The sequence below is a fragment of the Pogona vitticeps genome, chromosome 5, assembly GCF_051106095.1.
Source record: "Pogona vitticeps strain Pit_001003342236 chromosome 5, PviZW2.1, whole genome shotgun sequence".
In the NCBI taxonomy this organism is placed as follows: domain Eukaryota; kingdom Metazoa; phylum Chordata; class Lepidosauria; order Squamata; family Agamidae; genus Pogona; species Pogona vitticeps.
Genome location: NC_135787.1, coordinates 193,081,799 through 193,102,794, shown reverse-complemented (window position 1 = coordinate 193,102,794; position 20,996 = coordinate 193,081,799). Strand labels below are relative to the sequence as shown.

The window sequence follows — 20,996 nt, the reverse complement described above, 5'->3', positions numbered from 1 at the left end:
TATGGAGCCAGAGGTTGGGAGTTTGATTCCCCCCCCCAAGTGCCTCCTGGGAGTAAAGCCAGCCTGGGTGGCCTTGGGCCAGCTGCACACACAGTCCCAGAGCGCCCCCTAGTGGAAGACAAGGGTAAAGCTCTTCTGTACCTGGAAAACCATAAAGAGGGTTCAGCCTATGTCAGAATTGACTTGATGACACACGATGATGATGATGATGATGACAATGAACTAGGAAGTGTGGGCACTGCATGTCAAACCTCTTGCACTGGGTTCTTTCCCCTGCCAGTAAGTATGCTGCTTGAGGTCAAGAGAACCCTCCAGGGTCAACAGAAGCTCGTGGTTGTGCTGATGGGGGGAGCTCCTTTTGGGGGACAAATGACTCTGAAAACAACCACAGTCCCACCAGCTGCCCCTTGTGACTCAAAACTGGGGAGAGGCCCCGTGGGGCTCTCTTGGCCACTGTTACAGGCCTCAGACTGCTTCCCCCCCCCAAACTTTTTCTTTTCAAAGGGAAAAAAATGGAGAATTGCTGTTTCTCGAAGCCTCCAGAGACTATTACGACCACTAATTTTAGAACACTCTGGGTCATCGAGTCCATGCCCAGGGAGGCCCTGTAGGGAATGCAACAGAAATGTTCTCGCAATCCAGCCCCGCTGGACTGCGGGAGAAAGGGTGAATGCCTTCGTCTTCACTTTCAGACACCCATCAGGGCTAGTTTTGGAAAACTGTTTCGCTGAAGTTCGCTGAGGTAAAATTCCCCCCGCTTCCCACTTACCACAGGTGTTTGCTGTGCCAAAAGTTTGGCAGAAATGACGGCAGAGTAGTTCTTGGCCGAGGAGTCCAAAAATTCATTGGGCGTGGGTGATGGAGCGACGCCATCCGTTCCTCGGATGCTGCTTGTTCTGACCGGGGCCGCACTTGGAGCTAAGGGAGGAGCAAGAGGTTAATTGGGCTGGTGAAACACAGGTGTTCACTGGGCGAGCTGAAAACTAGGTCACGCCTTGGACTGTCAGATTGAAAAACTGAAAATCGCAAGTGCACAAAGTACCGCCGCACATCCCCATATCTGTTGTAGATGGAACTCCCTGTTCCTCGAAAAATCTTGCTTATCTCCCCATGAAGAGTTGGTCTCATCTTACCTTCTTAGAAGGCTGACACTCGCTTTCAATAGCAAGACCCTCGTTATCTTGGGATGATATGAGATTCCATCCCTCTCTCTCTCTCTCTCTCTCTCTCTCTCACACACACACACACACACACACACACACTTCTGTTCTCGATTATCCCAGAGTGCAGTGCATATAATAATGGGCTCAAGTTATAGGAAGCCAGATTTTGGCTGAATCTCAGGAAAAAACGTCTCAACTGTTCGAGCAGTACGACAATGGAACCTATGACCTAGCTTCAGTGCTGGAGGTATTCAAGAGGACATTGGACAACCCTCTGTCAGATCTGCTTTGATTTGGATTCCTGTCTTGAGCAAGAGGTAGGACTCGATGGCTTCACAGGCCCCTTCCGACTCCATCATTCATTTCTCTTCAGGTTTCAAGTTCTCAATGGGGAGTAAATCATTTCCTCTCATTTCTAACATTTTATTCGGGGAAGGTTCAGGGCTGGCTTAGCTCCTTCTTTCTGGCCTGCTACCAGTTCTGATGCTACCTCCTCCTCATTCGTTTTGCTGTTATGAACAAGGGAACAGCCCACAGGAACTTGCTATTTCTTCCAAGATCTTCTCACAAACAGCACACCTGTATGCATTCCTCAACACATTCCAGCACTGTCTATATAAAATCTTCCTCCACCTTCAGCACTGTCTTTAAGTGAGGAGTTGACTTGCCAGATTTTTGCTTGTTCTGGCTCACAAATAGCTCCAGCAAAGACAGAAAATCCATAGATCCTTAATTAAAAAAAGAAACAAAAAAGAATCTATGCATAAACATCTTCGGGGACTGCCTATAATTTACAGTGCAATCCTCGGCATGGTTTTTCAGAAACAAGTCCCACATGGGGCTTACTCCCGGGTGGTAGTGGTCTTAGGATCAAAGACTTAACCTCCATTTTTAACTTCAGATTTTGACCTCTGAATCCATCTCGGTCCTCCATTAGCACTGTGGTCTCTCACCATTCAACCCTCTTGCTCCCACCCTCCATGTATGCATATTTCTTTATTTAGCCTCTCCCCATCCACCTCCTCATTTCAAAAAAAAAGTGCTCAAGGCATGTAGGAACATTACTACAAACAGATTAAGCCATAAAACCTTTAAAAGCATGAGTAAAAAAGCAAGTCACAGCACTGCAATCATTAATGTCAGCAATTACTGTAGCTTCATGGTCCTTCCTAAAAGGCCTCTTGTGAAGATCTTAGGACTGGGCCAGGTTCACAAAAAGAGGGGCTGCCCTTTAGATAGCCAGGCAATCATCATTACATTCTTCGGTGGCAACCCTATTAAAATGAAAAGACATGCTGCCTGCTCATTTCTAGGAGGCTGATGCTGAAGAATGACTTTCCTAAACACCATTTAGATTCCCCCCCCCCACCTTCGTTTCCTGAACCAAAATGACTTGGCTAAGAGATGACCAGAGACTGAAGGCAACAATTATACAGCTTTCATCTCTCTCTTGCTCCCCGTTTCCACTTCTCTCCGTGGCTCTGCTCTGTCCATTAACAGCTCTTGGGGCTGTTCGTTAAAAAGACGAAAGGAAGGGAGGGAGAGAATCAGAAAGATTGCAACAGCCTCCTCTAATATCAAATGCCCAATGTCTTCCTATTAATGATCTTATTGCGAACGTTCATATTAGCAGACAACTCTAAAGGCAAGTGTTTTTTAAAAAATAAATAATTTTGCCTCCTCCATCAGAAAAGAGACCGCTCTCTCTCCCAAAATGGAATCATTACATTTATTTGAAACACCTACAACGGAGCCTCTAAATGATTTTTAATGAAGTACAGTCAATTTTAAAGTTGCTTTTATGGACAGCAGAATTGCCCAAACTCGGTGCCGTTAATGAAGTTCCTGCAACCGACACATTGACGGGACTCAGTAAGACATTATCGGCCATTAAGAGCCCCTTCAAGGGATGGTTTAATGGAAGAACAAGACAACGAGGAAGCAAAGGCTCTTTCCTACTCCTTGGCCTTTCTCAATCAAGACAAAGAAGAAGATGACATTCTTGTTTAGATGGTTGTGAACTTTTGACTCACATGCCCACAGGGCTATGTTGAAAGAGACTCTCTGCTGAGTGTCTCTTACTGTCTAGAGAGGCAGTCTTTTACTGGCATCTTTTTGGCAACAATGGAACACCATCAAGGGAGGACCAAAGCGGCACATCCATCCCTTAGACGCCTTGCATCTCTCCTGCCCTGACCTGCCCCGACCTCCTTTGTCTTGGGGCTTGGCCCCTGACCCCCCCCCCCCCCCACATACACCTTGGCTGCTCACAGCCGGCTGTTGGCTGTTCCATCGCTTTCTTATTTGCTCTCTACGGCGTCCATGAACTCTCAACCAGCCCATCCCTCCTCGTTATGCTTCGTCTTCTACAAACTCCTAACCATTTCACCGACTCTCTCAGACCATCCACATACAGATTAAAACATGCACCACATTATCGTTGTTGGGACAAGCCAGAAATTCAGGCATATCTGAATTTCTATAGACGGAGGTCTATAGAAAGCAGCTGCCCCTGGCCCCACAGGGCCTTTCCCCCTGGCTTCTCCTTTCCCAAGGCTTCTCCTTGTTCCTACAGTAGGAACAAGGCAGCCCCCCCCCCAGCCCCTTGTTCCTACTGTACCCCATAATGCAGAAGAGGAATTACGGTCAAAATCACAACCTAGTGAGTCACGGAGGGTTAATCCTCCCTGTCGACTATGCCTTTTCATTGGTGCCCATGATGTACAGAAAAGATCCTCTACTCCTTAGGTCCCACCTACTGATCTGGTGCCTAAGAACCGAGACACACACACCCTTCTCTAGTCCACAGTTCCGTATCTGTTTCTTCCTGCAGAGGACTTTCTCACTCCTAGAACGTTGGCAGTTCCTCTCTGGTGGCAACTGCAGTGGTTGGGAATCTGGTCACTATTTAGAATGGCGTCTAGCATCGTAGAGGCGTACTGTGGCCAAAGTATGGCAAGAAATTCCAGACAGTGGGTAACGTGTAGCTGAAGCTGTCTCCCTTAGAGCATGCTGCCACTGGTGCCACTGATGGCCGGTGCTGCGTGGCAACGACTGGCCCTTTGCTTGGGGTTCTCTTTAATACAGCACAAGCTTCTGGGGAATCTCTGCTTTTCAGTTTCCCAGACAGATGTGCTTAGGGTAAAAAAGCATGACAGATTGTCTTTTCCAATCTCTCCGACAGGCTCCCAATGCAGTGGCTGGACAAGAAGATCTGTCAGATCCATTCCAGCTCTGTGGTTTCAAGATTATTAGTATTGTTGTTGTTATCATCCTCCAAAGCCAGATCACTTGCATGTCTCCGTCGGAGCCAGAACCCTCTCTTTTCCAGTGAGGAGTGTGACAACTGGAAGGAGACATGGCACGGCTGCTTGTGACCGGCTGCTCCCCTCCCTGCAAGGGAACCACGAGGGCAGATCTGCAAAAGCATGCCTGATACCTGAGAGGAGGTTGTCCGCTGGCCCAGGAGGTGGGGCTTCGGAGTCAGAAGGCTGGAGGAGGCCCAGGAACTCTTCAATGAGGCGGCTCAGCTTCGCAAAGGCTTCATCGTAGTCATCTGAGTGCAAAAAGATCAGGGATGCATGAATGAGCTGCACATGAGTACGGGACGGGCCACATTTCTGAATGAAAGAGGAGTCGCAGGCAATAGGGAATCGCCCTCCAAATGCATCTTTTAATCGCTCCCGTGAGAGCAACCCTTTCCGGGACGGTCAGGCGTCGGCCTTGGAAACTGTCTCATTTCACCCATAATTAACGTATGGAATGTCATGCTCAAGGAATGTCATGCCCAAGGGAATGAGACGCACTCTTAGGAGGAGGAGACTGCCAACAGCTCCTACCAGCTCTCAGCTGCATATCTCCTATGCACAGGTTGCAGGAGAACGACAGTGGGAGAAAACGACTGAGTCCAGATCCTGCTGGGGGGCCTACCAGACCCCCCCCCCCGGTTGGCCATGATGCAAAGCATTTTTGAATGTTTTTTTTAAGCTGGGGGAAATGGGAATCCAGAAGTGGGAGGTGGGGAAAAATGTCATGGGAACTATACGCTCTCACGCCACACTTTGTCCATTCTTGGTTTATAAACATAGTTCTAGTAAATATCTAGAGGGCCCTGTAACCTTTGGTATAAAATGTCTACTTCACTTCTGGCAAGATGCAGGTATCAAATAGGCATCGTAAAAGGCGAGTATGTAGTGAGGAAACCCTGGGAATTTGGAATTTCTCAGGTAAATTCAAGTTATCTGGCCACAGGGAGATAGAGGAGGAAACAGACTAAAACAGCCTTGTTTGCAGTTTGTTAACGTAGTTCTCCTGTTGCCCTCCTGATTGGCAGGAGGCACAGTTACAGAACTACTTTAACAAGCTGCAAATAAGGCTGTTTAGCCAATGTCCTCCTCTCTCTCCCTTCTCTTTCTCAAAATAAATCTTCAAAAGAAGATTGATTGATTTACATTTCTATTCCGCCCCATTAGTAGCTAGGTTACAACTCTGGGTGGCTAACGGAAGGACTCACAGTCATAATAAACAATCATAATGAAAACAGTAAAACAACAATAAAAAGGGGGTTTCAGACAAAGTTACAGGAACCACAAAGAGAAAATTACTGGCTGGCTGGCTGGCAGCAGAAAAGATACATAAAATTACTTGATTAGAAGCAAACTACTGAAAGGTTTGGGAAAAGAACCAGGTCTTCCGTTGCCTCCTAAAACCCAGGATGGATGGGGCCATTCGCAGCTCTGGTGGCAGGGAGTTCCAAAGGGAAGTGACCACCACAGAGAAGGCTTGGGTTCAAGTGACCGATATATAGACCTCCCTCAGGGTGGCCACCTGGTGCCACCCAACATGAGGGGTGTGGGTGGGACAGGTACAGTAGATGCTTTGAAGAAGAAGTGCTCAGCCAAGCAATCAGGATTTAAACTGTTAAGGGCTTTAAAAGTTAACGTAAGATTTCACAGCCACCCCTCTAATAGAGGAGGCTTGCCTTCCGAAAAGACCAACCAACCTATGCTGATGACGGCATCGAAGAAGCCTGGGGAATCCTGATTCACTTTGACGTACATGTCCACCCTGCCAACGGCTTCCTCAATCTCTGACCGGCTGAAAAGCCCCTTCCTTCGCAGGTAGCTCCCGTATTTCTCTTTGTTGGTTGGAATCAGTAGGATGTAGCGTGGCTCGAAGTAAGAATTCTTCAGGCTTCTCACACCCTGCAAGAGAGATGGGGCTCAGGTCCCGTTTGCTTCCAGATTTTTGTCTGGACTTGATCACAGGCTATATCGTAGGTCAACAAAGAAGGCGCTGAGCATTGTTCAACTGGTGGCATCAAATTGGATTCTCCAAATTTCAGGGGAAGAATGTGAATAGCACCTTATGAACAACCCAAGATCCAAATGATATAATATGTCATCACGGAGGGAGCTTCAAATGGCATTTCAGGGGAGGCTGGAGAATCCTTCCCCCCCCTTCTGCCATTCGCCCTTCAAGAATCATCAGCTGTGCCCCTTTCCCATACTGGAGTCCAGGCAGGAGGGAAAGGATTTGGGGAAGCAGACCCCAGGGATTAAGAGTGGTGGGTTACCCCCCCACCCTCCCGGCCCATTCAAGGTCTGCATTTTAAGAGTCCTCTCGAGGTGAGGTGGAGGCAGACCAAAACGAGAGGTGTTTCTGCACCAAAGAGGCAGGACCCCGAACCCGAACCCTTACCTCTATTTCCATATGAACACAGGTTGCAAGTCCCTCCCGAGCAATGGATTCGATGGTGTCTCGGCCCAGGCCGTAGCTGAAGCCGCCATATTTGAAAGTTGCAATAAATTGCCCCTGGGATGTAAAAAATGAATCCCAGGTAATATGAGAGGTGAAGGAAACGATTTTGTCAACCAGAACAACTTAGAATCATTCATTCAGTCAGTCAGTCAATTTATATACTGCCTGTCTAACAAACTGCTTCTCTGGGCAGTTTACAACAAATTAAGCGTACCTTATACAATATTACAGAGAGTACGCTATCCCAGACATAGATCATAACCCAAGTAAGGCGGTGAAACAATTTCCAGAACATGCTACGATACTATATTCTTCCTCTCCTCTTTCCAATGTCCCAGCTGTTTGGGGAGATTCTACAAGGCCACATGTTGCTTCCCCTGCATCTTTAGCAGAAGTGTGCGGATGTTAGTCTGTGCATATGTTCATTTACATTCGTATAATAATATACAACTGGATTTGCACAAGAGAGGGAAAATGAATGAGGTATCCTTTCACTTTTTTGCTTTTCCAGATCCTCCATGGAGGGGAAAGTAACATGTGGCTTGTCCAGTGAGAAAAATGCTTCAATTATGGGAAAAATTAAAATGTACCTCCACAGGGAAGTCACATAAGGAATCGCTAGTTCTTCTGGTACCCTATCCTGCGCTTACTTTTTTTAAAAAAAATTGATTTTATTGGTTTTTCAATCTATCTACATTCGGTTCATGCTTATCAAACATCGTGTTACATAGGTTGCTTACAATTATTTGTTTTTTGCATCTTGGTGTCTTTCCAATTGCTCCCCCCCCCAATTCCAAACATATTCCGATCATTCAAACTGTTCATGTATGTATTTTAGTATGCAACATTGGCTTTTAACATAATATTACTCTCATAGTATACAATGTTTTCAAAATCCTCTAATAACATATTTAATAAAAGTCATTCCAGTTCCAAATCTATATAATTTGAGGTAACTGAACTGACAAACTTTGTAATTTATACCAATAGTAACCGAGGAAGTTCTTAACACGTAATAGATACTATCTAGAGCATCTTATACAGATTTTCTTGGTATACTGTAGTTGTTTAGCCATTTCTATCTCTACATTTTATATCCTGTCTAAAACAATATCATATCTAATGCATGTTCATTATGTACTATTTGTTTACCCCAACCTTATATCTAGCTTCAATTTACCTTAAAAAAAACAACAACACCTTATGCCTTTACCCTGATGAGTGCTCCCTTATTTCAGTTTATTTCTCTTTTTAAATATATAAGCCCCATTGCAATTCCAGAAGTTAGGTCTATACATGCTTTCCCACATTGAGGGCCACCTTCCTGTTTTCCCCTTTTTTATCTTTTTCCTATCTTGCCATTTCTGAAGATATAACCACCTCGACTTAATGTTTGCAAAAAGGCAAGGTTCCTTTGGCAAAGGTCCCGGGGAAAGAGCGCAAGAGGTTCTTTGGCCAAACCGGACGGTCCAGTTTAACATTCTGTTTCTATCTGCAGCTGGGCAGCTATCTTTTCGGAGTCCATAAACAGGGCATGAAGATCACCCGTCATCCAGCATAGCTGGTTATTTCAAGGAACCTTCAGACTCGCCTAGGAGACGATCGCTGAGCAGAAATCCCAGCCAACACAGCTGATATCTAGGCTAGCGAAGATTCTGGGAGTGGTTGTTCGGAAAAGCAACTTCCCATTTCTGGTGCTAATCACTAATGTACCAAGGCTTTCTAGGATCATGAAATGCCAAGTTAAGCATTTAGATGTTGGGTTTAAATGTGTGGGAATGTACACAGAGAACATAACACTTGAGAAGCGAGTCGAAGGCATCAAAACATGACAGATTAAAAACTGGCCCGTATTCATTCGTGCTTTAGCGTCTACTCAAGCGATACAAACAACGTCTAGAGTGGTCTTAAGTGACTAGATAGGCGGGATATAAATAAAATAAATTAAATAAAATAACGTCCTGGGAAGGTTTTGTCCGGTAACTGAAAACACAAAGTTTTTTCCTCTAACTCGAACATGAGCGGTGATCGTTTTCTACACGTGTTTCCCTGAAAGGAGATCAATTCGCTCCTTACCGAATGCATCATTTTCTCAAATTCCTCCAGGGATACGAAATAGTAATCTAGTCTGTTTTCTTCTCCAAAGTAAGGCGCCCTCGTCGTATGGCAGGGACTGAAAGAAAAAAGGAAGATGCCATTTTGAAAAGAAGCTGTGGAAGAGGAAGGATCAACACGGAGACCCTAAAGAGATTGGCTTTGAAAGAAAGGCGACTGATCTTTCTCGGGCTGGTTTCTAAGACTCTCTCCCAACTGCCCCATTCTATCAGCTTGACGCTGCTTCTCCCTTCGTGGCCCCCATCCTGGGGACTCCTGAGATTTGTGGTTTGGGGAGGGGACAAGAATTCTTTGCTAGATGGTATCACATGGGTAGACCTGTTTGACGTAGGAGTGTGATAAGCCAAGATGTGGATGGCAGAGCTGGAAGGAGGATGCAGGCAGGCAGACAGACACACAGAGAGAGTGTGTGCAGATTTATAAAATAAAGAATGGCATGGAAATTTGTGGGAAAGGGATTTGTTTTGGACTCTAAAATAGTCGTATTTGGGACCATCCTATGAAACAGAACGGCAGTCAATCCAGGACAGAATCGACAAGGTCATACTTAGTAACGGTGAAGTGATTTCGTGAAATGGACAAAATCCTTTGCCACAAGCATCGATGGGGGAGCATTTTTCATGTGGAAAATGTGGTTTTATTGTAGCTGCTGTATTAGAACTGAAAGACCTTCAGCTTCCTGTTTTCTGGCAAGGATTCATGGGGCTCAGTGGAACACACACACACACACACACACAGAAGACAAAGCAATCCCACAGACGCTTCCACATGCATGAGGCCATGAGTTCAAGTCCTGACATTTGCAGGTAGTGCTGGGGAAGGATCTTTCGGGAAACTCTGGAGAGTCACCGCCAGGCACTGTAGGCAAAACTGATGCATCCATGAACTGGCTCGGGGCTACACTGTACACCTGTTCGCCTCAAAACTCCGCTGATACCACCGAGATTGCCCCTATTTTTAAGTCCTGGAGTGGAACAGGAGAGGAAACACTGAAAAGGATAACCCTTCCTAGCAGTGGGCTCTGCCCATTAATTCCAGCGCACAGCCAGAAGTTTAATATTAAGGTCATCACCCGTGTTAACAATGCTGTTGTCACTTGGAAAGATCATCATCTGACCCAACAATGCCATCGCCCCCTCCTGGGTCTCCTTTCACTCCTGTCTCTCCCAAACTCCCATGCTCATTTTGTAAATTAACCCTCTACACCAGGGGTCTCAAACTCAATTTACCTGGGGGCCGCACAGGTCCGCGCACGCATGCATAGAAGCGCACGCACACACACTCATGGAGGTCCGGCAACCTTCCTCTGAGGTCCCCCCTCAAAAAAAGGCACACTCAGCAGCAGCAGCTACCCCCACCACGACAGGGAAGCAAACTTTGCGAGGCGAGCCCAGGCAGCCTCCAGAGCTGTGGCAGTTGAAGCAGGACGAAGAGGAGGAGGAGGAGGAAGCATCACTGGGTGCTGAGGCGGCCTCTGGCCAGGCTGGTGCTGGGGGTGCCAAGAGAGAAAGAGGGCCAGCAAGCCGCTTCCCTGGAAGAGGCAGCGGTGGTGGCAGATGCTTTTGGTGGCGCTGTTTGAGGCACTCTTCGAGGACAGGCTGGGAGCGAGCTGCGCTCTCAGTCATCGCTCAGCAGTAGCTCAGGCACTTGGGGAAAAGGGCCGGCAGCACACCTTGCTCGCCAGCTCTCCCCCAAGACAGTGTCTCTTGCACCCTCCATCCGGAACTGCAGCCTGCCAGCCAGCCCGCCTGTCTGCCGGCTGCAGTTTTGGATGGAGGGTGCAAGAGATGCTGTCTTAGGCGAGAGCCGGCAAGCAAAGCGAGGCTTTTTCTGACTCTTGACAGCAGAGGATGTGTGGGCACTTCGGGGGGGGCATGCAAGGCAAGGGCCACAAACTATCATCCGGCAGGCCGCAAATGGCCCTGGGGCCGCATGTTTGGGACCCCTGCTCTACACCTAACGTTTGGGCTCCGTGTGTTGGAAGACATGATGGATCACAAGGATGCTGGCAAATCTTTGGGTCTGAGCCCCATACCTGAGTCCTTGGTATCAAGTCCCAAGTACCCTATGAAAAACGTCTCCAGAACTTTTTCTCCAGGAAAAAAAAGAGAGGGGTGGGTTTCGAATTGCGGGTCGGGTCTTTGAGCCATTGAAAAAAACTCCCACCAAGTTGAGTCTGAGTGGCCGGCGCGGCTTAAGTTTGACTTGACAGCCAGTCCCCACCCCTGGTGGATCATTGCAATCCATAAAAGCTCTTCCTGAAACAAACTGGTTAATCCTACAGATAACACTTTGTTTGTTGCTTTGTTTGGTGTCTCTTGCTCTTTTCACCAGTGAAATGTCGTCCTTTGTCGGCAGCTTGATCTCAATTCTACAGAAAACTTGTTCTGGTGCCCAGAGGGAAGGCATCAAACGTTAGCCGATCCTGCCACAACCATGTTCTGGGGGAGGGAATATATATGTGTGTGTGTGTGCATATATACACACACCCTATTATGCCAAGTTGTGCTAAATTAAAACCATATGAGACATGTGGACTTTTTAATGCTTAAAACTTCAAAGCCTTGATTTTCTCAACCAGGTTATAAATGTACACATCCTGAAAGAGCGCAGACCAGATGTTTTGTTCTATTTCACCCTTTAAAAACCACTTAAGCATGTTACAAGTTCCTTTTAAACAGCCAGATTATATTTACATTCAAACACGCCTGGTATCTTCCATAAAATTCAATTTTGAAGGGTGAAATATTTTAAAATTTTAAAGAACCAACGCTAAAGCTGCAGAAATCTCCACTGAATAATTAAAACACATCTTAGCTTTATGGTAGCAATTTTCTGCTCCGCTAAGATTCTGTCATTCTGCTCCTCGTCTGCTGGAAAGTTATTAGGGAATAAAAGACCAAATGAAAAACAACAAGACTTCTGGAGAACTAAGAGCACTAGAAAAGTTCCCTCCGGTTTTCATTATTTCAAAAATCAAACCAGGCTTTAAACACTACATGATGGATTGAATACATCTGGGTTTATTCCTCTTCAGTTAAAATTCTTATTTTCAAGTGTTTGACTGGAAGGATTTTTGTCTGGCTGACAGAGAATTATGGAGAATTAAAATGTTTTGCATAGGGTCTAATCCACAGAAGTCAGTATGACATTCAAAGAGTTAGCCATGTTAGTCTGTTTCAGCATGGACAGTACGACTTTAATATCCATGGAAGAATGATTCCAAGCCCCCCACAGCGAGATGCTAAAAAAATTCAGACTATGCCTAGGTAATAGCAAATGCTATACTTAGGCATGATCTCTCACTCCCTCTAGTGGACAGTTCTGGTATCTTTATTTTTAGAAATACCATATTTTCCATGTATAAAACACCCCCATGTATAAGACGGTCCCTGCTTTTCTAATCCAAAATTAAGAAATCTAAGTAGGGCTTAGCAAATGTAAGGTAAAAAGGATCAAAGTGCTGCAGGATGGCTTTGATCCCTGCTTTCTCCCTTTGTGCTAAGCCCTGCATGGCTTAACAAAAGGAGGGGGAAATGGATCAAAGCAATTCCATGACTGCACAATCATTTTGATCCTTTTCCCCCTTATACAGCCACGGGATTCCTTTGATCCTTCCCCCCTCCTTTTGCTAAGCCCCATGGGACTTAGCAAGCAGAGGGAAAAGCAAGGATCAAAGCGATCCTGGAGCACTTTGATCCCTGCTTTCTTTTTGCTAAGGCTTAGCAAGTGGAGGGGAAAGCAGGGATCAAAGCCCCGCAGGATCACTTTGATCCCTCCTTTCCGCTCTGCTTATTATTTTCTCTTACTTCCATGTATAAGACAACCCTCAATTTTAGTCTAAAGATTTTAGACAAAAGTATAGTCTTATACACAGAAAAATACAGTATATATTTCTAGGGTTTTTCTTTTAATATTTTTAGACCATGGATAGGTGAATCAGCAGATATTGATCCCACAGATACAGCAAGCAATTGGGTGTTGTGAGGGGGGAAGGATTTCTGGATGAGCCAACCCAGAGGCTGACCGAGAAGCACTCTCCACTTTTGCAGGGTGAGTAAGAGATAGCCATGCAATAACTCAGGGGTTACCAAGGTGTAGACCACGGTGTCCTGGGGTGCCATCAAAGCCAGCCAGAGGCACCACAGAATCCTTTCATCTCTCTCTCTCTCTCTCTTTGGCCAGTGGGTCTCCCTGCGCGCTGGCTCGGATCATGCCCAACACCCTGCCTTTGCCCAGGCACAGACTGGGGGCAAGCTGCACCCCATCCCGGGATTCCTGCCTGTGCAGGAGGAATAGAGGCTGAAGCAGTGGCAACAGCATGCTTTTTGCGCTGGGGATGCTCCAGGACAGAGACAAGGGGGCCACAACCCCCAAAAAGGTTTGGGAACCACTGAAATAACCTTAAGCTGACGTCATAAGAACTTAAACCACACATTTCTTCTCTTCATCTACCGTTTGTCCCCTGAAAATAAGACAGGGTCTTATACTAATTTTTGTTCCAAAAATGTACTAGGGCTTATTTTCAGGGGATTTTTTTCATGTACAACCATCTGCATTTATCCAAATACAATCCTGTCGTCTTATTCTGGTTGCTGCACAAGGGTGGAGGGCGGGCTTTCACTTACCTGGGGCTTATTTGAGCATCCTGAAAAATCATACTAGGGCTTATTTTCAGGTTAGGTCTTATTTTCAGGGAAACAGGGTAGTATGGAAGACGTCAGATGGAAAAAGGAATATATTAGAGCAGGAAACAAGACAACTGCCTTCGTTAAACATTCCATTCTTGAAAAAATGGAATCTGTTATTCTCAACCATTCTCCAAGGGTATCCGAGCAGGTCTGGGCCAGAGATACCTGTATCTGAAATAGTTATTGAACTTCCGACAGAGCCTATGGCACAGCTCTCGTTTCCAGCTTTCCAGCGGTCCCGTCAACACCAACATGGGGTAGGGCGCATCGAGACTAGGCAGGGTGCTGCACAGAGAGAGACAGAGAGAGAAGACAAAGGAACACGTCATTCAGCTGCTTACATGGACCTCAGGCTCCCAGGTTAGACATATTTATTTATTTATTCGATTTTTATACTGCCCACCTGGAGAAATCCACTCTGGGTGGTTGATACCTTGCCTAGGTGTAGTTTCTAGTAGCTGGTCTACTGGTATTTCTACTCTCGATCTGGGTTTCAAAGCCAGCTTACGAACAGACTTTTCATCACCATATATGAGTGAATCTGCTTATCTCAGCTAGGATGGCCTTGTTGCTTCTTAAGACCTATTTGTTAAATGACAAATGGTAAGATAATGAGAAAGAGTCAGTGTTGGGAAAGAGTTTTCCTCCTGGAACCCAGGAGGCCTGGGTTTGAATCCCCACTTGGCCACGGATCCTCACAGGGACGGTGGCAATGGTAAACTCCTCCTTGAACATCTCACCTACTTTGAAATCCCTATTAGGAAACAGCTCAATGGCATAATAACAGCAAGAGAATCGTCCATGAAATGTCACACCCTACTACTCCACCCAAGCACATGTGCAAGTAACGTTCCATAAAAAGCGAATAAAGTTGGCTGTTGGTCTTTATGGAATTCCAGAAGTCTTTTTCACTGGGATGGCAAAAGGCACAGACCACTTCATGCAATCGTTGCTAATTATTTTAATTATTTGTGACATTTCTATACTGCAAGGGTGGGCAACTTTCACAGGGCTGAGGAAGGTGTTTTTTTTTTCTTCCTCAGATTGATGGGCTGCTTAGGACCAAAAGGGGTCTAAGAGCAGAAAAGGTAGAACAGGGCTTGTTTTAAACTATTTATTTTGTCTAGCTGAAATAGATTTAAAATAATGAAAATGTCGTAGCATTTATTTTTCCTTTTATGTGTATCTTGCCCCCATGTAATAAACTTCACTCAAATACTGAATTGACAAAAATAATCATATTTTACCATGTTAATTAAATGGCTTAATTTTATTTCAGCAGATATCCACTTGTTAAATCAAACGCATCCTTAAATGAAACGTTACAAATGTTCATTCGGTTGTTATTTAATTTCTCAATTATTCAGACTGGTTTTACAATTGCATCCTGCCTGGACTACTTTAACACACTCTGCATGGGCCTACCCTTGAAGATTATTTGGCCATTCCGGTGGGTCCAAAAGGCCAGCAGCCTTGCCAGGTACAGATTTAGGGGCTTCCTTGGGAGGGCCTTCGATTAGTCCAGCTGCCCTTATAGGCATCTCTGGTGAGAATACAAAAGAGGGGGCTTTCGGGGTGGCTTCTGCCATGGGAACCTCAGCTGGCCCCATCCCTGCTCTCCTTTGGCTAGCAAGCAAAGACTGGCCTGTCTCTCCAGACACGGATCGGGTGACCGAATAACCTGTGGAAAAGATGCCTTTAAAGGGGGAGGCTATGATTTTCTTTTCTTTTTTTCCCTTTCTTTCAAAAATGTTTAACATTATTATTATTATTATTATTATTATTATTATTATTATTATTATTATTATTATTATTATTATTATTATTATTATTATTATTATTATTATTATTATTGAATACAGTGTGGTGTAGTGGAGAAAGTGATGTACTGGGATTCAGGAGAGCTGCAGGATAAAGAGATGCCAGAAGCTCCCTCCTCTCTGAAGCTCGGCTCAACGTGTTAAGGATCGTGTGTGATGAGGAATGCAAGCGTCATAGCTCTGGAGAACAGTCGAGTAGACTTTCAGGTTTGGGAAATCAGACTTCAGAGGATTCTCATGCTTAAGTCCTGAAGACTAATCAAAAAAGGAAGGAAGTCAAGCTGCAAAGTTCATGAGGTAAGAGGAGCCCCTGCTATACAGACATGCGAAGTGGTTAAGGGATTCCCTCCTTTTTTATGACGGAAGAGAGTCTGTAAAGTCTGTTTCTGGCTTACGGACACTCTTCTCCCTTCTCATTCCATTCTGTATTTCGGATGAAGGAAGCCACTCATAATAGCCCCCCCACCCCCCACCCCCACCCCCGTGGCTGGCTTTATGACAGAGGCAGATGTTTTCAGGAGAGGAGATGATCATTAAAGTGAAAACAACACCCAGTAGAGGTGACTCAATCTGTGAATAATACTCCTGAATTTTGAGAGAGTCTTCTTGGCTGAGTTCCCTTTCACCTCGTGGTTCCTATGACTAAATTGGGCTCCGAATATCCTGATCTTGCACAAATTGTTAAAAAAAACACAGACAGGTTTTTATATGTTTTTGTTCGTTTTATCTATAGGCCACCTTTCTCCCGATAAGGGGGCCCAACGTGGCTCACAATATTAAAAAGAGTTAAATCGAAAACATAGTAAGTTACACATTAGAAACAATTAAATTATATGCTAATTAAAATACAACCGAATGAATGAAAGCAAGTAAGCATTTAAAACTATCTTAGCTTCAAAAAGGCATTCAGGGGCTCAACTGTGATTGTTAAAAGCCTGGCTGGTGGGTCTTCTGCTGTAGGTGGAAGGACAGAAGGGAAGGGAGGGAAGCCTGACCTCCCGAGGGAGAACGTTCCATCGCTTGGGAGCTGCCACCAAGAAGGCCCTGTCTCTTGTGTCCCCATCAACTGTGCCTGCGCTGGCAACGGGACCGAGAGGAGGGCCTCCTCTGAGGATTTGCATGCCAAAAAGGCTCAAGTGGGGAGATACGGTCCTTCAAATCACAAACATCAGCACACACAGAAATCCACCGCCTGCTCTCCACCAGCCGTAGCTACTTTTCTGTATGGCAACAATGGTGAGCAGATTACCTGCGCTAGGTATTTTTGAAGGCTACAATCTGGTCACTTGGTTAAAAGGAGGCATCCACTGACTCAAACTGTGTAGGGTGTGCGCCTGCGCATGTGTGCACACACCTACACACAGACTGTCCAAACCTGGCGCATTTGGATCATCAAAATAACATAAGAACCTAAGAAGAGCCCCGCTGGATCAGGCCAGGGGCCCATCTAGTCCAGCTTCCTGGATCTCATGGTGGCTCCACCAGATGCCTCTGGGAGCCCACGAAACAATTGGATCCCTGTCTCCTGATACCCCTCCCCTGCATCTGGTCCCTACCTTCGGAGCCTGGAGATTGTACATCAGGCCATCAAATTCTGCATATATGCTAGGACAGAACGGATTAGAAAAGACATCATCTTATCTAACTGCAAAACCAGAATTGTCTTAAAACCAAGGGGCCTAGTTTTTTTTAAAAAAAAAAATACAAATGGAGGGCCAGATCCTTTCAAGGCAAAGAGGGGGTGAGGCAAGCATGAAGCACCGGCGCTCACCTCTCTCTTATCAAGGAGGGGTTTTGTGACGGCCCCTCTTCTCATCTGTGCCATGGAGGGTCGGAGAGCTGTTTGCTTTGCCACTGGATGCCTGCCAGCCCTCTGAAGGAAGAGTGCTGAAGACCGTCTGGGGAAGCGCTGGCTGTCAGCGCTGGGTGCTCTCCGGAGAGCTCTTAATCGTCACTTGGTACTGATAAGAGGTCCGGGTCCCCCTCCCCTCCTTCCTTCATCTCTCGTTCATGGCGTGAACAGCCATCTGCTCAGACAGATTGCGGAAAAGGAACCGAAGCGGTGGGCAACCTGTCTTGGAGCACAGAGGTGAGCCACTAACTTCGTTTCATAATCTGCTCAGCCAAGCAAAATTTGCTTAATTTCCATCACGGCCGTCACGGTGCATGTATAACGCAGCCCTCTTTCTTTTTCTTTTCTTTTCAAAGGAGGAGAGCGAAAAGGACCGGCAGAGAGAGAGAGAGAGAGGCTCAGCAGAAGTGCCTTCCCTTTGCCAGCTTGCAATGGCCTTCACTCAAGTGCCATCTGCCGGGGAGCAAGAGAACCGACGGCGAGGGTACCTGTGGAAGATCCGCTGGGGATGCGTCATGCTGTACATGATTTGGGTCGTGTGGTCCTGAGCAGCCACCACCTCGGGCGGAGGGTTGTACTTGTTCACGGCGGCAACCTGCTCCCCGTAATTAAATGGAAAGGAATCTGTTAATTCAAAGTAAATCCTTCTGAACAAGTCGGAGCAAATAAGTTCATGATTAGAATTCCTCCCTCGTGGTTTGTTTGTTTGTTTATCATTTTTATTTTTATTATTTATTTATTTATACCCCGCCTATCTGGTACAATTACCACTAATATACGTTATGAGCCTGAAATCAAATCGTCACTTGCTGAAGGAAGCATCTCATTTTAGTGACTCGCCATGAAGGAGAGCTCAAGGTTTGGAAAGCTCGGTGAGGGCAACCAGGGTGGTCAAGGGATGGGAAGATGGAAAGGACTGGGGATGGTTAGCCGTGTGGAGACTGACAGGATGGTGCTTTCCAAACCCTTGAATGGTCGTTATATACAGAACAGGGGCAGGCTTTGTTCTCAATCATCCCAGACTGTGGGACACGCAACAATGGGCTCAAGTGACAAGAAGCCAGAATTCGGCTGACTATCAGGAAAACCTCTTAACTGTTAGAGCAGCACGACAACAGAACCAATGACCTCAACAGGGAGGTGGTGAGTACTCCAACGCTGGAGGCATTCAAGAGAAACTTAAGACAACCACCTGGCAGATCTTCTTCGATTTGTATTCCTGAATTGAGCAGGAGGTTGGACTGGATGGTCTTCTAGGCCCCCTTCCAACTCTGTTATGCTATGATCCTACAAGTACCAAACGTTAAGAGCAAAGGGCGCTTTTCATATAAAACCTCCTCCCTAGCATTCTTGATTTGAAGTTTTAATTTGTTTTGAAGCAGTTTGCAGAAAAGCAGAAATAAGTCACACAAACATCAGGCGCTGTTGAGTTGCTTGCTCTTCCATGGTTACCACCGGCATGTTCCAATGGCATCAATCGTAAACAACAAACCATGAGCAGATTCTCATAACAATGGATGTAAGAGGAGCTTTAACTGGGCTCCAGTTTCCCTTATTAACTCACCATGCGCTTCCATGGAAGGTGCTGAGCAAAACCTTAAGACGGTCACTCCCACCATAGCTAATATTCATGGGTGACGGAGAAGCACTATTATGATGATGCGATTATGATGTTCTCTATTCTCCTCTTGTGACATACAAGCTTCTGATTCCTAGTATAGATGGCTTCACTGAAATGAGACACTCACCTTCTCTTGCACAGTGATTTTCCTGTGATCCAGTTCGGTCAGCCGAAGCAACATGAAAATGACCAGGAGCCAATAATCCGGATGTTGCTGAAAGAAGTGGAATAAATGGGTTTGAGCGCCATTCAAATGAAGAAAATGTAAATGCCTCTCTTCACACTGATGCAGAAAAGGCTGTCTGATTATATTTTAACAAAAGTAGAGAAAGCCATATGATCCTTGCACATAATTCAAAGGTGGGGGGAATACCTCTACTGGGGCACTGAAAAAAATCACAAATGAATACAAGGTTTTCACCCACCGGGACTGCTGAAGGCCCATATGGACTGAAAGCTAGCATTTGTTCCTGAATGTTCAAATGGTCTAATAGAGGTATCACCGCCTCTTTGCCTTTTGATCAGACTTTGACACAGCACCTTTGAAAAGTACGTAACACATGCACAGAAGACAAAGAGATTCACAGAAAACAGAAGATCCATGTGAATACACCATTAGCCATCATCTTCATCACTATGGGATATTGTTTATTCCTTTATTTTCTTTATTAAATTTATACCCCACCCATCTAGACCAAAGTCTACTCTGGGCGACTAACAATAATAGATACAATAAAAACAATATAATAAAATAAAAAATACCCTTTATCAAGGTACAGTGTTCTACACCAGGGAGGGGGGGAATAAATGCACAGTTACAAGATGTGGGATACGTAGCTCAGTAATACTTTTGAGTATCTTGGAACTGTTATAGAACAGAAGCTGAAGATGAGCCGACAGTGTGATGCGGCTGCAAAAACAGCAAATGCTACTTGGGGCTTTATTAACAGAAACACAGTCTCCAAATCCCATGAGGTACTAGTCCCCCTGGTATTCAGCTCTGGTTAGGCTCATCTAGAGTATTGTGTCCAGTTATGGACATGACACTTTAAGAAGGATGCCAACAAACTGGAACAAGTTCAGAGGAGGGCAACCAGGATGATGATCAGGGGGCTGGAAACCAAGACTGAGAAAAGACCGCATAGAACTTTTCAAATCTTTGAAAGGTAGTCCTACAGAAGAGGGGCAGGATCTGTTCTCAATCATCCCAGACTGCAGGGCTCAAGCGACAGGAAGCCAGATTTAGGGTGAATATCAGGAAAAAAACTTCTTAATTGTTAGAGCAGTACGACAATGAAATCAATGATCTCAGGAGGTGGGGATCGTCCAACGCTAAAAGCATTCAAGAGAAAATTAGATAGCTGTCTGTCTGATCTGCTTTGATTTGGATTCTTGCAGTTAAGGGGGTTGATTGTATGAAATGCTTTGCGTGGGTTGCTCTTTGTCCTCTTCTGCCTCTAGAAGGAACTTTTTGTCCTTTTGCTTCAGGGTTTCCATGGATTTAGGTAGCCATGAAGTTGTCTACTACCGAGTCAAACTACTGGCCTGTCTTGCTCAGTATCTTATACCCAACTCAAACACCGCAGAGTTTTCCCAGCTCCGTCACTTAAATTCCTTGTTAATGGAGACTGAACTCTGGGCCCTTATAAATGTAAATGTGTGCTGTCATCTCTCTAAATCTACTAAGCCATGGTTTGCCTTGTACCTTGGCCTCTGTGACCTCATACTACAATATCCCGTTCTCAGCCCTCTGAAAGCCCTGCTCTCTCTTAGTTCAGTGGCTTAGGTATCCATTTGGAAGTTCAATTCACTCTCCCACCCCATGCCTCACTGACAGGGCCTCGACTCACTGATCCAGCTCTGCAGTTCTAAGATCATGACAACGATGATGATGATTCTGGCTTTCTCCGTTTGCTGTCTTACTTCGTCTGGATGGAGCCTGACCTCGGAACATTAACACTATCTTTACACCCC

At 45.6% G+C, this 20,996-nt stretch overlaps 1 protein-coding gene across 2 annotated transcripts in view; it reads right to left on the bottom strand.

The window, feature by feature from the left end:
* Positions 1–20,996, bottom strand: part of LRGUK (leucine rich repeats and guanylate kinase domain containing) — a 57,409-nt gene that overhangs the window by 13,619 nt on the left and 22,794 nt on the right. For both annotated transcript variants that reach the window (XM_078376516.1, XM_073002479.2), the window contains exons 9-16: positions 19,150–19,236; positions 17,890–17,996; positions 13,895–14,014; positions 9,000–9,096; positions 6,864–6,977; positions 6,166–6,367; positions 4,603–4,719; positions 770–918 (exon numbers count right to left, since the gene is read on the bottom strand). In XM_078376516.1, the coding sequence (XP_078232642.1) occupies positions 770–918; positions 4,603–4,719; positions 6,166–6,367; positions 6,864–6,977; positions 9,000–9,096; positions 13,895–14,014; positions 17,890–17,996; positions 19,150–19,236 (993 nt within the window). The remainder of the gene's footprint in view (positions 1–769; positions 919–4,602; positions 4,720–6,165; positions 6,368–6,863; positions 6,978–8,999; positions 9,097–13,894; positions 14,015–17,889; positions 17,997–19,149; positions 19,237–20,996) is intronic.